The sequence below is a fragment of the Rhopilema esculentum genome, chromosome 18, assembly GCF_057945365.1.
Source record: "Rhopilema esculentum isolate cy_ngs chromosome 18, ASM5794536v1, whole genome shotgun sequence".
In the NCBI taxonomy this organism is placed as follows: domain Eukaryota; kingdom Metazoa; phylum Cnidaria; class Scyphozoa; order Rhizostomeae; family Rhizostomatidae; genus Rhopilema; species Rhopilema esculentum.
Window position 1 is genome coordinate 411525 of NC_142832.1, and position 15445 is coordinate 426969.

The 15445-nt window shown below is 34.5% G+C and overlaps 3 protein-coding genes across 4 annotated transcripts; 1 reads left to right on the forward strand and 2 right to left on the reverse strand.

The window, feature by feature from the left end:
• Positions 1 to 825: 825 nt before the first annotated feature.
• LOC135680994 (uncharacterized) lies at positions 826 to 5657 on the reverse strand. Its single transcript, XM_065195246.2, has 7 exons — positions 4557 to 5657; positions 3737 to 3932; positions 3359 to 3439; positions 2961 to 3052; positions 2174 to 2399; positions 1524 to 1663; positions 826 to 1102 (listed from the first exon to the last, which is right to left on the reverse strand). The coding sequence occupies exons 1-7, from the start codon at positions 5252 to 5254 to the stop codon at positions 826 to 828; spliced, it is 1710 nt and encodes a 569-aa protein (XP_065051318.2). The 5' UTR covers positions 5255 to 5657.
• A 566-nt stretch (positions 5658 to 6223) lies between these two features.
• Positions 6224 to 15424, forward strand: LOC135681069 (protein NATD1). The gene is made up of 4 exons (XM_065195355.2): positions 6224 to 6642; positions 7040 to 7149; positions 7933 to 8022; positions 15166 to 15424. The coding sequence occupies exons 1-4, from the start codon at positions 6504 to 6506 to the stop codon at positions 15289 to 15291; spliced, it is 465 nt and encodes a 154-aa protein (XP_065051427.2). The 5' UTR covers positions 6224 to 6503; the 3' UTR covers positions 15292 to 15424.
• On the reverse strand, positions 8018 to 14928 carry LOC135681051 (WD repeat-containing protein 76). Of its 2 annotated transcripts, XM_065195329.2 has the most exons (15): positions 14714 to 14928; positions 14336 to 14527; positions 14031 to 14104; positions 13665 to 13782; positions 13407 to 13487; positions 12976 to 13077; positions 12393 to 12436; positions 11833 to 11986; positions 11492 to 11650; positions 11030 to 11154; positions 10581 to 10679; positions 9941 to 10087; positions 9769 to 9825; positions 9461 to 9563; positions 8018 to 8682 (listed from the first exon to the last, which is right to left on the reverse strand). In XM_065195329.2, exons 1-15 carry the CDS (start codon positions 14843 to 14845, stop codon positions 8530 to 8532), a joined length of 1740 nt encoding a protein of 579 aa, XP_065051401.2. In that variant the 5' UTR covers positions 14846 to 14928; the 3' UTR covers positions 8018 to 8529. The 2 variants fall into 2 exon arrangements, with proteins under 2 accessions (XP_065051401.2, XP_065051402.2); XM_065195330.2 differs by lacking the exon at positions 13407 to 13487.
• Positions 15425 to 15445: the final 21 nt, after the last annotated feature.

Sequence of the window (15445 nt, forward strand, 5' to 3'; positions counted from 1 at the left end):
TGGCCTAAACATCGCTAGGTGCTTAATTAAGTGCCCTTCCTTGGACACAGGCTATAGAAGTTGTTATATTTATGTATCTTTGCTACTTATATAAATTGCAACGTAATAGCAATGTCATCCCCAGATCCCTCTACTAAATTTCAAATTCACTTCAATTCAGTTCAAAGTACGTTGAAACAAGAAGAAACGATAAGGTGCAATAAACGTGATAACTACATAAAAAATGTCAGATCTAAACATTTAGTATAGCTATAAACGTCTGTTAACGTCTTCAAAAGTTTCAAGCTAGCTGAAACTATATGCTGAACTGTATCGAGCGCCCTAGGCCACCATCTACAAATAACGCTTATCTTAATTTACAACAAAAGTCCCTTGCCAGACCTTCTTACTAGGATATCAAAAATGCGTAACAACACTTCAGAAAGTCACCTATGATATATAAAATAGTTAAACCATAAAATGAAACTATGCCTATACCATTTTCGTTTTCGTAATTACGATTTTGTAACGTAAATAGCCTCTAAACTTGTGAAATGTTATATGTATGCTGACACTTTGAAATGTTTCTCTTTGTATTAAACAGTTTTAAGGCACTATTAAAAACAAAAGCACCTGGTTGATCTTATGTATTTTGATTTTGTTTAACTCTGTACATTGTCTGTATGTCTGACTAATTTTAAAACACAAAGAAAATTTCTTGAAATTTACTCAAAATATGGATAAATAGTAAATTCAAAACTTTACAGTATCTTTCAACACAAATATGTAAAGATTAAAAAATTTCTTTCACGGGGAGATATCTCCGAGCTTTTTGCCCTCAGATGTCTACATTGCAATATTTTCATGGCCTACTTCAGCAACTAACATTGTCTTCATTTTCATTTTTGAGCGTACCTCTGCGCACACATAAATTAGCATAATAACGCCAATGTATGCAAACCAGGTAATCCAGACAGATTTAGGAGCAAGACTCAAGAATAGGCCAAGTGATATGTTTGCAATAGCCAGAAGCAAAGCAATTCTGCCAGTGAATCTGTGTGAAATCTCCCAAATGCGTCTCCATAATTTTGGTTTTTCACCATCCTTGGGCTGGGCAGGACGGCTAAAACATAAGAATGACATTTCAGTTTTCAGAAAAGTCTATCTAAAACTTTTGTGTCAGCATTTTTTAGATTAGATTTAATGTAGCGTAACCTACGAAAAGGAAGGGGAGCCTACAAAGGAAGGCCCTACTATCTTTGATATGGTAAACAAGAAAGAACCCTACAAATGATATACCTCCATGTCGAAACAGTTTTAAAAACCCTCTGGGAAGCTGCAGTTTTCTTACTTTTCCAGCTTCCTCCTTCAAAGTTGCACCCCTGGCTACATAACACAAAAAATTGATGTTATTTTTCAATTCTTTGTCAGGTTTGTTTTGTTTATTTCTGCCGGGTAGAAAATATACTTAGCCCGAACATTTCCCCGTGACCAAACATTTGCTATACCCAAAAAGAAACAAAGAAAAAGTCTTATTTACTCACAAAGCAGCATTGAGCGGCTGATAAAGGCCAGCCAGCATGATATCTAGCCCGATCGCTCCATGTGCAAAAGAAAAATGGCTTCCTCTAAAAGATGCAACCCCTAACCCGAAACCAGCTATGGCGACCAAAAGACCAGTTACCTAAAATGTGCAAAATAATTATTTCATCATTGCTTTGCTTTTCAAACCTAGAAACCATTTAAAACAATAGGTGCTGATCGGTCATAATTATTCTTACTTTCGTGTGTACTTTTAAGCTTCCATTAGCCTAATATTTATCAAGCGAAATTTTCTTATGTGAATTGTCTTTACTTCGGGTAGAGGTGTTTCGCTAGGAAAATGCTTCAAAGGAAATTAAGGATAAAGCATGTTACCCCGAATCTTTGCATTTGATATGTATAAACATGTATACATATAAATATATGCATACAACAGCATATCAGTAGCATGGAAGTCAAAAGGTGATGAATGACTTAGATAAACTAGGGTTTTATGTTTTTTGGATAAGAAATTCATTTTTTCTGACAGTTTAAATTTTTGTTAGAATATCATCAAAATTCCTCGCTGAGCACCAAGGAAATTTCTGAAAAGCAAGCTGTCGCTCGTTTGAAGAAGAGATTTTGAAACTTTGTGATGAGAACACAGACTTACATTCAATCCTTTGTGCAACATGAGCCATATTCCCTCCTTATGCCTCATGTAACGAGCCACAAAAGCACCCAACTGAAGCAAAATTCCCCAAGATACAAACATAAAGATTCCATGAAGCGTGATCAAAGTGATGCTGCTTCTGCCGTCTTTTCTTGGAATTGGAGACATTTTCGCTGAATTGATGTCACCTTTCAGCAACCAGACATCTCCAAGTATCTTACCATCTCTGTACAGATAGGATATCATCTCTATAAACTTTTCCATAGCTGTCAACTACTCTTTTAGATGCACACCATTAACAATATTTAAGAATATAATACAATTTAACGTTCTTCAAATTGTTGGAAAGCGTATACATAACGCATGCCACTTTAGTCCACTTTTCGCTCGCTCCTCGTTGGAGTACTAGACGTTAGAAATTCATATTAAGGTGAGAAGCAAAAGTAATGCTAGAGGAAAAACAGCACGTTTAATTGGTTCTTTGCTTTAACGAATTTATAAACTCCTACCAATGATGTATTAAAGAATCTAACAGAGACTGCAAAACTTCATGGTAAAATCATAATTATCAGCTATAGTATCGTGTGAGAGAGTATTTCCCAAGGGTCCCACAAAGCCTTCCATATGTGTTAAAGATTATAAATTATAAAAATTATAAAAAGAATTATAAAAAATGATAATAAATATTGACAATGTGTTGCAAAAAAGGAGATCTAGGCCTACTTGAAAATAAGTTTACAAAGGCCGTTCACTGGTTTCAAGTTAACTTGCCAAAACAGTTTCATACCTCGACGATGCTCCCCCATAAACAAAAATGCCATCTTTAGTTGTCACCATTGAATGACCATGGCGAGGCTTTGGTAGTCCAAATCGAGGATCCTGAAACAAATAGACACATTTTTCTAATGTTTAATGTCAAGGCTTTGTTCTAAGCATAATTAGAGCGACTGACATTGATTTTGATATTGTTTTGGTTAAAAAATAGCTTCCGTTTATGCTTCTTAACAAGTTTATGCTTCTCCAAACAACAGTGGTCAGCTTCAGAATTTCTTTCGACTTAAGTGTTGCATAAACTGAGCTTGGAAAGAACTCATTTCAGGGGAAGCAAAATCTTGCATAACAACAATAAAGATGATAAAAACCAAGTTTTGAAATGTATTCTACAATAATTAAATATGAACAAACCTCTAAAACTGTCCTGTACCCCCATTCTTTCTCGGTATTGTCAAATATCACCAATTCTCTTGATGTCTCCATTCCCTTTACCTGTCGGAAACAGAACATTTTAACAACCTAAAATTTGCTTTATTTTAAAAACTGACTTTATGTTTATGAAGTCTTTTAAGCAAGTTGCTTGGATGCTGTTAAAATTATTACTTCTATCAGTAATTTCAATTCAATGTTTTATCAACTTATCTGTTTCAATGTACTTTTTACGTCACCAAATTAAAAATTTTCTTTGACAAAATATCGTGTCTAATATCGCATGTGAAATTTTTGTGTGGATTTGAAATAAATGAAACTGAAGCTTAAAATGATATTCTTAAAATTTTAGAATGATACTTTGATGATCTGGTTACTGGTGCTGTCTCCTCCAAACAAAATGGCGGCTGCTGATGTCCTCGTGCTGTTTGGTAACAACGCTAAACTTGACGACCTTCTCGCAGCTGGACATCTTTGCAACTGACTCCACTTTTTGGAATCAATGTCAAATAGCCATGAATCACTGGAAGGACAAGGGCCAGCCGAGTTCTTTTCACTGAAAAACACGTGGTAAGTTTTTAGTGTTATCGTATCTTTTGTTATTATATCATATTGGCTTATTAATTTGTATGTTGCTGTGATGCTGAAGAAGAGAGATATAGAATGATATACCAACAGACTGAGAATGCAAACGAAACGTGTACAAAACTATTTGGATTAGCAGCAGAATTTTACTATTGGGGGAAGTGAATAAATTTTTGTACAAGCAAGTAAAGAAATTTGCACGAGTTTCAAACATAATTCATTCAGAGAAGAGCCTAAATCTCTTTGAAGCTTGAACTGCTGCTGCTCAGAGTATGAGCTCAAAATAGGCCTGGTTTATTTGGAAATGCTGGAAAGCATCGAAAAGTTTGTATCTGTAAGTATAAAGCTTCAGTATCTCGAGAACCTTTGCTTACAATTGAACAGCGTGTTCAAGACGTTTTAAAGTAGTGAGAAAAGTGGAAGGTAACGAAATGCAAAACAGAGGGAGCAGAGAAAGCAAAATAATGAATTTGCAAAATCGACTCTCAATTTAGTTATTTAGTGTACAATCAATAGAAAAATTATGTGTTAGATCTTTAAGAGAATACAAAATAGGTAACAAGGACAAATCTTCAGTGATATGATGCTAGCTTACCTGAGACAACCTCCAAACATTAGAATCTTTCTGTCAGGAAGCAACACACTGCTTTGGGCGTATCTTGCATGAGGCAAAACAGGGTTGTACTGGTTAACGCATTCATGCAAAGTTTCCCAAGTTTGTCTCCTGAAATCAAGCTTTTCAACATCCGACAATATGCCTGACGTTCCGTAACCATGACTGACAAATAGACTGCCATTGAAAACCCCACCATTCGCCAAAAACCGACTATCGGGATCACCTGTTTTCACCCAGACACGACTCCATTTGGACGAGTTGAAGTCATACTGGAATACCTCATTCGACAAAGAGTTAGAAAAATCTCTGCTACCAAAAGCTATTATGAATCTATCACCATCTGTTCCATGAACTGTTCCAAATCTTGGTCCAGGTATTATCTCGAGGTCGATAACTGTGTCGTTTACCCATTTCCAGCGTTTCTGTTTTAAATCAAAAAGCCAAGTATCAGAGTACACCTCGCTTTTAGATCTTCCTCCAAATAACACAACAGTACTTCGTTTCGGATCGAAGGCCAGAGCAGCATCTTTTCGAGCATTAGGTTCAAGTCCAGTTCCATTTAAAGATAACTTTTCCCAACGCAGTTTATTTTCACAAGTAACAAAATGGAACAAGCATTCACAGAGAAGTACCAATATCCTGAAAGCTCGTGTTGTGTCCATTCTCAGTTTAACCATAACTGATTTGCAACTTCGCTTTCCCTTCTTCGTAGATGTTTATGCTTTTTCCTTTTTTAGTAAATTTTGCAACTTCTGTTGCAGTTAGAAATTTGAAATGCTTAACTCGACTTTCTTTTAATAATTCTCTACGGATAAGAATCTACGCGAGTTCTTTTCAGCTGGTTTGAGATGCCTTCTTTTCTGTCTTCTCTCCAATATTTCTTTTCCAATGGAAATTTAATAATGTTACACCATCAGAAAGTCGCATCTTCCGCCAATACTTTGCATTCTACAGTGTGATCCAATGTCATGCTCCTCCGTTGTAAACCTAAGTTGATCTCACATCTAAGCATGACGAGGCATTTATCAGGGCTGCAATTTCAATAAAGCTATTCAAGTAATGTCTGAATGACGCAACGGGACCTGCCAAATTTCGATGATCTGTGGAGTATGGCCAAACATGTTTTTGTTCCGTAAAGGCTTACAATCTTCGTAATTACGCTGTAAATAAAACGTTGTAAAGAAACAATACTAGCCCACGCTAATCATTTGACAGTTTGATGGTTATTGTGTTGGGCACAGAGTAGGGACCGCAAAAGTGGGGGTCTAAGGAGGGCTTTAGCCCCCCAATAGTTTCCGGAATGTACTGAAAACCATACAAAAATGCGCTGCTCTTGATTTTTAGCATGTTTTTTAGCCCCTCAAAACGTTTATTCCCCTCAATCTGTAATATGCTCCGCGGTCACAGAGAGAATTTTTATAGACCTGGGGCCATCAGCTTTTGGATTTGTGAACTTCAGGATTTGTAATCCCTTTAAAATTCCTTCTGAGTTCCAATTTAGAAAGTCCTACCGTGACTGAAAATATCAAGCCCTCTCCCTTCGATCCATAACCAGTAAAATTCTTGGAATAGGTTCCTTGTTTTTAAGCAGAAGAAGGGGACGACGCCATAAAATCAACAAAAAATTAACCGATCAATTGTACAAGCCTGTTGTTTAGATGTTCCTTGGGATCTTCCAGAATCTATCTTCCACTGCAAAAATGCCTTCATGAAAACTAAACTTTTTTAATTCAAAATCTCTGATGTCTATTACATGTTTTTTTCTCTTTATCAAATTTATTTGTTTTTGTTTTTTCTTAATTTCGTTATTGCTGGTCTCTTTTTCAAGTTGTTAAAACCGAACGCGAACGAGGCTTCAACTCTAGAATTACATTCGTTCTCGACAATTTCGCACAAATCATATTTGCAACAAATTTCTTAAAAGGAATGCTGAGCATTTGCCGAGAGATTGTTCCAAAAAGGGTCTGTGCAATTGCTGTTCGAAAGCTGTGTACAGTGATGAACGGAAGCATTATGCATGATGAGAATAACCAGCTATTTTTTGTAGAACTGAACAACGATGGAGGTAGGCCCACATAAAGTGTTACCTCAGCACAACAAAGTTATCTAACAACCTGTCTTAATTTGAATTTGAACTAAAAATTGTGAATACTTTGGTGGAAAGATCCAGTATCGAAATATAGCAGGGGGTTTCTCTTCTCGTTAGTTTAAAAGTTCTTTTTAAAAGAGTCTTTTTAGAGATCAATGGTTTAAGCATGTGTATGTTTGTAAAATGATTATTTAGCTTGGATAACACTGTATAATTAAAACAGATTGGTATAATAGTAGTGCATCTTTAAAAAATGGAAAAACTAAAATAGCAATCAATGTTACAGGTATTATGATAATGTACTTTCATTCGCTACTATATGTTAATACTCTGTGAGGCCATACCACTTATCTAAATCTTGGTTTCATTTCAGGACGGGCAGTTTTGGAGTATGAAAAAACTAGCCCACATATATTGGATTTTTACCATACTGGTGTTCCTGTAACTCACAGAGGTCAAGGAATAGCAAAGCATCTTGTAAAGGTTAGAAGCTACTGTTCACAGAAGCTTCAAGACAAATTATGTTTATATAGGGGCATATGTGTATCTTTGGAATTGGCATATAATCTCTTCTTTGTTCACTCTATAAAGACAGTAACGTTTTGCGACAAACACTCTTTGTTTGTTAAGCACATTTTGCTTTCTGAGTCATCATTTGATTTGTCTACCAAATGTTCACCTTGACTTTGAGCTTTCTGTAAAACAGTCTCTCTGACTAGACAATAACATGTGAGATTCCTCAAGCATCATTTTGTAAACAATCATGACAATAGATAATACGCTCCATTTTTTATAAGAAACTTGCCATTAGAAAGAAGCTGTAGACAGTTAGGAAAAATAAGAAGCACATCTACTTGAAGCAACAAACCTAAAGGTAATGTGTCCATACAGAAGAGCTTTGTATACCGAACTTATCAAGTAACATTAAAATAAAGTCTTGCAATTGTTCAGTATTCTTGTTATGTACAACTGCTCACATGAAAAGCTAACCTTGCAACAGGGTAGATAAACAGAACAACTGTGATGGCTGGGGCGATGACATGAAAAATCACGTTTTTGGAAACCCCCACAGAGTTGCTTGATTTAGTTGGACAAAATTTTACTTTAAAAATCCAGAAATATTTCAGACATAGAGAATGAAATATCCTTCCTTTTTCTATGTACAGCATTTGAATGGGAAAATCTCTTAATGGAATTGTTGCAGGCATTTGAAAATAATAGAAACATTTTGTCATCAATCTCATACTGATATTTTTTTATTTTCAGGCTGGGTTTGATTTTGCATTTGAAAAGGACTTGAAGGTGAAGCCAACCTGTAGTTATGTACAAAAGTATGTGAAAGACAATCTCACTGAGGTAGACATTAAAAAAGTTATTTCTTCCTAGCAGCATTAAGACATGTTTTTGGTAGATCTAGGAATCATAGAAAAAAGTATGTTTGTATGTGATTAACATCATGAGCACTGATTAATTAATAGTTTTATACAATGCAAATCCAGGCAGAAAATTTAATCTTGAAATTGTCTACTGACAATAAACATAAATCTGTTAGCAAGTAGTAGGGATTTTTCAACATTTTTCGGGAATCTTTTTTTTGTTTGTTAGCCTAAAAACATAGAATGTTCTTGATAATGAAACAACCTTTTAGTTAAAGATCATATTATACATGGTAACAAATATATATTTTTACAATGAAATTATAAAATGTAAAAGTACAATTCAATGTCCATGTTGTTACTGAATACATTATTTGCCATAAAAAGATGGTTTACAAAACAGCCTTTTCTTGTTAATAATATAATACATATTCAGCAAATATTTTGTAAATTTAGCAAATCAAAAGCAATTTCAATCCTGTTCTTCTCATTTCCAAATGAAAACCTTGCCACTTGAATTTCCCCCAGCCACCAGATTCAATGTTGGGTGGAAAGTGTTCAGTGATGTTATTGATGTGAAGTTTTCATGCCACATTTGTGTAATTAAAGTCCCTTTTCCATCAGTGTTGTAGAAGTCTACCTATAATTCAAATCAGTCACATTTCAATGGCAAGAATATTTTGATTTATTCTCAAGCAATAATAAATATGTATTTGCTGTTCAACTATAGCAATATAACCTGTTGATCGAGGTTATCTTTTTTGACACCCAGTTGTGTTATGAAATGGGAACAAAGGGAAGGGCAATTTGCCCTGTAGCTGCAGCATTGAGAAGACCGCCATAATCAATGATAAAAATTATTGAATTATTAAAATAATTAATCATTCCTATTGGTTGACCATAAAATGTCAGAACATACAAAATTAGAAACTGGACAGAAGAAAAATAATCTACCTGTTTACACTGTGTGACCCAGAGGTGAACGCCCAGGTGATTGTTTACAGAGAGAATATATATAGACAAGGGACCACCAAATTGAAGATTTGGGAATTAGTCCCCCCATTTTAACAAGCTCTATGGCTAAACTGAGATATGTTAAACCCCCAAACCCCCCCCCCTTTATCAATAAAAAATAAGATTCCAACGATAGATACCCTGTTGGACACTAGTCATAGGACAATAGAGGTCTAGGTGAACTAGAGTCTAAGATTGAAAAATATTTTCTAACCCTTCATGCACTTCCTAAGTGTGTGCTTCCTTAGTAGATTTGCTATAAGTTAGTGGTTTTTCCTTTCTATGCTAATTTTCCTAAGGCCTCATAAAGCCTTTGGAAGCCTCAATAAACTTTTAAAAATTAATAAAGCCTTTGGTAGCCTCAGTAATTTTTTAGAAATATTGACATACAATCGCAAACTTACTGCTCTTGGTCTGTTCATGCTGCCAACAACAAAACAATTATCAGTTTTTGGGTCCCATGTAGCTCTGAATTTTGTCAACCACCTCCCAGTTTGGTTATTATGCCTGTAAAAATGATAATAATAAATCTACTTAGAAATATCAATCAAAGATATATATATATAATTGCATTGATTTTTTCGTTTAGCATGAGTTGGTGTCAAAATATATCTTAACAAAGGTAGTAAAAACCATGACATGTAAAAACAAGAGAGGAATATCAGACAATTGTTACATCACCATTTGACATGACCGTTTCATGATACTTCACCTTATATTACACCTTGGTTGGTTATTTAGTGTTCCGTTGATGTTGACATCATAAACCCTAAAAGTATGAAGGATTAGTTAAGCAAGATAATTTTTTGATACAGATCATAGACTTCAAATAAAGATATAAAATTAAGGCGATAACAAATTTAAAAGTCACAATGATCTTCTACCTAATTGTATCATCAAGCGAAGTCACCAGAACTTGGTTTCCAGTTTGAGGTGAAAAGTAAGCTGAAGATGCAACACGACTTCCCCAAACTTCACTCAGTTTTGATTTTATGTTTTTTGTTTTCCGGAGATCCCAGGTTGCCACAGACCTAAAACAAGGCTATATTAAGGCCTCAAGAATTTGAAGTTATTACAGAAGTAGCATAAGCTTTTGAAATTCTAGAATTTGGATTTTGACAATGCAAAATTCAAACTGTAGACGAAGGGACTAAGTGTCAAAAAGAATTATTGAAATTATAAATGTTCATGTTAAGATAAGCAACAGCTTATAAACTGCAGCAATATTCAGTCACAATAGAAGCTATGTAGATTAGGACAATAAACAGCAAACAAACGTTTCATAGAGAGAGGTTTGAGAGAAGTTTGCTCTCGTCTGTATCTTTGGAATCATAGACAAAAGGTTTAAACTTGACAAGTTTGTATAGGATTCTGAAAGCACATTTGAAAATGACAGAGAGCTTCCTGATTTTGGATATGCAGAGCAATTGAAGCTTAAAGAAATTGATGTAGCAGGGATTCAGTTTGACATAAACTGGAAATAAAGTTGCAAAATTGCTGTAAGATTTTCCAAAAACCTCATACCCATCTTGACATGATGTAACAACATAATGTTCATTGACTGGATGGCAGTCCACCCATCTTACTGATTTTGCATGAGCTACAAAATTGTTCTCTTCCTTTCTGAAAAACGTAAATGTAAAAACAATTGACTCACAATTAATCTTGTGTTCCTAAAGGGTAATCACAAATTAAATTCTTTAATCATCTATCACATATTATGATTCAGTTTTTTACAATGAATTTGAATTTTGACATAGATTGAAACTATTTACACTAAGACAAAATAAATATCTTTTTATCTAAAGGTTCCCTCAAGTTCAAAGAAAGAAAATATAACGGTTTGTGGTAACCACATCATCAAGCCATTATTTTCTTCATGAAACAAACGCACTAGCCCCTTAAGATAACTGCATAATATTATTGTTTTTGTTGCTCTTCTCGATAATTATGTTATAATCAACTCATCCTACCCAGATCTCACATCCACGAGTCCAACAGTATAATCATTTTTTGCAACCATTATTGATCCTTTTGATTTTGCCACCCAGCAAAATGCATTAATCAAGATGTCATCTTCCTCTGGTGTTTCATAAACCTGAAATAAAATAAAAAATAGTTGGCACATTGAAAGTGAGTTATCTTGAGCTTGCTTTCATCAAAAGCTACAAATTCAATGCTAAATCAACAGACATTTCTAGCATTTTCATTTAAGTTTGTTCTTACAATATGCATTATAAATTTGGGTTCAGGAATCTTTCAAAAAATGGGTAACATACTATTAACAAGGCAATAAAGTAGATGTGTTCAAGGGTTTGCATTTTCTTTACTATACATCTTTTGGCCTTAGAAATCCAATGTCATTCAGAAAACTGAAACTTTTAAGTCATAGGGCATGTTGTTTTGTTTCATTAAAAAAATTAAAAACAGCCTACCTGCAGAAATTGCTGATTGTGCAAATCACCGCAACGGATTGTACCATCATATGAGCAGGTAAATACTTTTGCATCATCACAGGGATCAAGGCTGATTACATTGATAGGTCTTGTGTGCGGCTCAAACAGAAATACACCATCATGGCCCTCTTTAGAATCCTAATGTAACAAAATAGACAGATCACAATAGAACAATACGTTTAATTAATCATTGTTTGCCTAATGATAGCAACTTATATGTATTCAACATTCACAAAAGTATTTTGTTTTCTGATATGCAAAAACAAACAACAGATACATTTTTATACATGTATAAAAATCATAAGAGAATCTATACCAACCACGTCCCAGATGCCAACTTTTCCCCATTTGTCCCCTGCAAATACCAGAAGTTTGGTTTCCATCGGATGAACAGTTAGAGCAAATATTCTTTCTGGTACAACCTTGGCTGCATGGTTGTCAGCAATGCTCAAATTTTGGATTCCTTTTTTGTACCTGCAAACAAGGCAAGGAAGATGTATCTACAGAGTAGCTTTACAGACAGAAAATGTTACAGCAAGATAAGACAACGGAATTAATAAAAAATTGCCTAGCTGCACCATCAAAGGTAGGCTAACTGCAGAGATTGCAATTCAACAAAAAGTTTTCAAAATTAATAATTTGAGGTTGAAAAAAAGTTGAATCTTCCCCCCCCCCCCATGCCTCAAAACTTAATCATTACCCCAAAACAAAACACTAAAATAACTTTTACTTCTGGCAATCTTTAGAGCAAGAAACATCAGAAAATTGTCAAAATGTCTCATGTGCAAATAAAAAAACTTGTGAAGGTGAATGGCAGAAAGGACTGGCATTATCTCAATCATGTTATTGCTAAGTTGATTTATAACAACCATCAACTGACCTTTCAAAATCAAATTCTTCTCCAGATTTGGTATGTGTTGTTTTCTATAAGAAGATTTAAAAATATCAGGCACTTTTCCCTGGGTTATAGAGACAACCAAACAACTTTAAGGGCAGCTTAACAGTTGATACAAAGGTGTCTCTCCAGTCATGCATTTGTGTGGCAAAGATGAAAACAAAGAAGAAAAGAGACATTTAAATATGCAAAAATGACAACTCCATTGACTAATGATGGTGAATACTTCCCAGTTGAATGAGAGACTTAGAAAACCTTACAAAGTACATGAATTGTGATAATATTTCCCATCTGGTTGTCATTCAATTAGGACAGGAAATAGCCTAAATGTAGGTTGAACTCATCACATGTATCTGTAGCAGCGTCCTTGACTGCTAGAGGCAAAATTAAGTAAAATGTAAAATAGAAGTAAGACGTGTTCTGTTTTATTCCATTATATTGTGTTATCCTACATTGTGTATTATACCTTAATGCATAGTGCATTGTACTGTATTGTTTTGGTCAATAAACTAAATTTTGCCTGATTTTGAAAACAAACCGTATTGTAATAAATGGAAAATCAAGGAACCTGGTTGCAGTGGTTGCACCACTCTTGGATCACATTCTTGCAAATATCATTTTCAATGTTGTTGTATGATTCCATCTTTAAAGCTTCACTACTTTTTCGAACCTAAAAATGCATGGCACACCAAAATTTTAACATCTGATATGGTTTATTGGGATTTTTGAGGACAAAAATACTTATATTTAAAGAGAGAAGAATGCCACCCCAAAAAAGGATCAACACATGAATATTAATGTTTCACAGTATATTATAAATAATTTTTTTCTATCACATAACAAAATCCCAGACAAATGGAGGTGTCTTTTAAAAATTTGATGACTTTTGGGGGTTCCCTACTCAATACGGATGTTGGCCAAATCAACACCACTGGCATAAAAACTCAACATTCTTAAATATGAAGAAAATATTTGTTAAGATATTGCAAAGCATAGCACCCTTCTTTCAGCATTTCCAATGTCAATACTGTGCAGACCTATTCTGTTTAAAATCCTTGGGTAATAACGAATCTGGGGAGACTGAACAAGATTAAAAAAGATTAACAAAGAAAAATCAAGGAAAAAATCCACAAAAATGGGGATCAAGATCTATGTTTCTTTTTTTTCTTTAAAGATGAAACCTAAAAAAGGTAGCTTGAAGAAGCTAACAAGGAATGTGCCTTAATTAAAACTATTTGCAAACATATATTTTCAAACCTGGAATGCCCCCTTTGAATCCGGCAATTCTGGAAGTGGAAGACCTGTTGGGTCCATTCTTCTGATTCTCATGGAGACCCTTCTAACCACTGGCTCCTGAATTTTCTCTTTCTTTTCCCTGTGCAAGAAATTGATAAGTATGTTTGGCACAGAAATATGAAAGCACAAAAGTTTGTTTTTAGAATAATTAAATGTTTAACAATCTTTTATTCATTATTATCATTGTTTACTTTGATATTAATCTCAACTGCCATCTCAAATAAATACTACAGTAATTTCAACATACTTTGTTCATGATATTCCAATTGAAAATAAGATGCATCAAAAAATGTTTAACCTTAGAAGTTCCACATAATTGTCACAAACCTTTTCAAGCCATATTTCTCTGTCCTTTTTACACTTGGAGGTTTGCCAATAGATTCATTGAAAGAAGATTTTGCCTGAAAAAATTGATAGAGAACTACCCTCTTTTAGATAAAAGGGCACAGAAATTCAGACACCTTTCCTCAATCAGTAGAAATTTGACATGTTTTCTATGTTACCTGGTTGAAGGTAAAATCAAAAAACAAACTCAAAGTAACTCTCCAGCATATATAATGTTATCTTAATGTTTTAGGGGAATTTGCAGTAGATGAACTGAAAGTGACTAAAAGGATTATGATGTCTAGTACCTCGTGAAAATTCAGCTGCTTAAAAAAGCTCTCGTTCTTCTGAATATTTAGAAGTCTTTCTAATTCATATGAAGTCAATTGCTGTTCGTCATCACCATTAACTGATGCCAGTTCTTCATCACTGTCTTCATTCACACCATTTGGTTCGTTTTTACTTTCTATTTTTGTTAATTGTACAGCAAGCCTTTTAACCTGAAAAAGCAAACTATCGATCACAGCTCAACTTCACTCTGAAATTGATGCTACAATTAGAGGGTCTTTATACAACAAATACTGAACGGGTTCGACAGAAAAACTTCCAAAAATTGCATAATGGGGGAGGAGAAGAATGTAAAGAGTGCTATCGAAACAAATTTTAATGAAAGGAAAGGAGCCCACCTCTGAATGTGGTCTATCGCCTGAAATTTCAACTTTCCTCGACTTTTTAGGCGATTTGTTTACGACCGAGGAATCTGCGCCTTCCAATTTCCTTTTCCCAGAAAGTCTTGTACTTTTTCTTTGTACTAACATCTTGATTTCTAATTAATATAATGCTATCTAAGCTGTAAATGCAGTATATTAGTCTTAACTTCCAATATGCAGCTGGTTATGCAATTTGTAGAATTCGATATCTAGGATTTGGCGCGAAACGGTTGCAACCAAAATGAGGTTGATTATTGGTTAGATGTAATGAAGGTCTGGAATTTTCTCATGTAAATTGGCAAAATTCAGTTCATTGCAAAATGAAAAACAAGAATAGAGGATTAATATTCGTATTAACACATTTAAATCAAAACAGTTTTTTGAGCACAACAAATTATTAATCTTTGCTTTCTTTTCTAACCCTGAAGGGGAGAGACGTAACATGCGAACGAGGTGGGACATTCCACGAAAATCAAAATGGCGTTAGCTTTAAGAAAATCCATTTTGGTTATGAGAAGACCAAGAGCATTGATGAACCAGGTGAGATATGTTGAAAATGCTTTAAACTTTTCTTTTGAGCGACACCGCTGTGTCTCTACTAGAATTGTTAATTTTTCTAAAGAGGCTCCAAAGATATATACAAAAACTGGCGACAAAGGAACAACCAGTTTGTTTACAGGGGAAAGAAGACCAAAGAATGATGCCGTT

Bases quoted from the DNA above. Each gene is read 5' to 3' on its own strand.
- LOC135680994 (XM_065195246.2), bottom strand. From the start codon at position 5,254: ATGGTTAAACTGAGAATGGACACAACACGAGCTTTCAGGATATTGGTA. The intron at 2,400-2,960 runs GTATGAAACTGT...CTATCTGTACAG, and splicing joins TATGGGGGAGCATCGTCGAG to AGATGGTAAGATACTTGGAG. The intron at 1,664-2,173 runs GTAAGTCTGTGT...TGCACATTTTAG, and splicing joins TGTTGCACAAAGGATTGAAT to GTAACTGGTCTTTTGGTCGC.
- LOC135681069 (XM_065195355.2), top strand. From the start codon at position 6,504: ATGCTGAGCATTTGCCGAGAGATTGTTCCAAAAAGGGTCTGTGCAATT. The intron at 6,643-7,039 runs GTAGGCCCACAT...GTTTCATTTCAG, and splicing joins AGAACTGAACAACGATGGAG to GACGGGCAGTTTTGGAGTAT. The intron at 7,150-7,932 runs GTTAGAAGCTAC...TTTTATTTTCAG, and splicing joins TAGCAAAGCATCTTGTAAAG to GCTGGGTTTGATTTTGCATT.
- LOC135681051 (XM_065195329.2), bottom strand. From the start codon at position 14,845: ATGTTAGTACAAAGAAAAAGTACAAGACTTTCTGGGAAAAGGAAATTG. The intron at 13,078-13,406 runs GTGCTATGCTTT...ATGCATTTTTAG, and splicing joins TTGGAAATGCTGAAAGAAGG to GTTCGAAAAAGTAGTGAAGC. The intron at 9,564-9,768 runs GTGAAGTATCAT...TCATTTTTACAG, and splicing joins CAACCAAGGTGTAATATAAG to GCATAATAACCAAACTGGGA.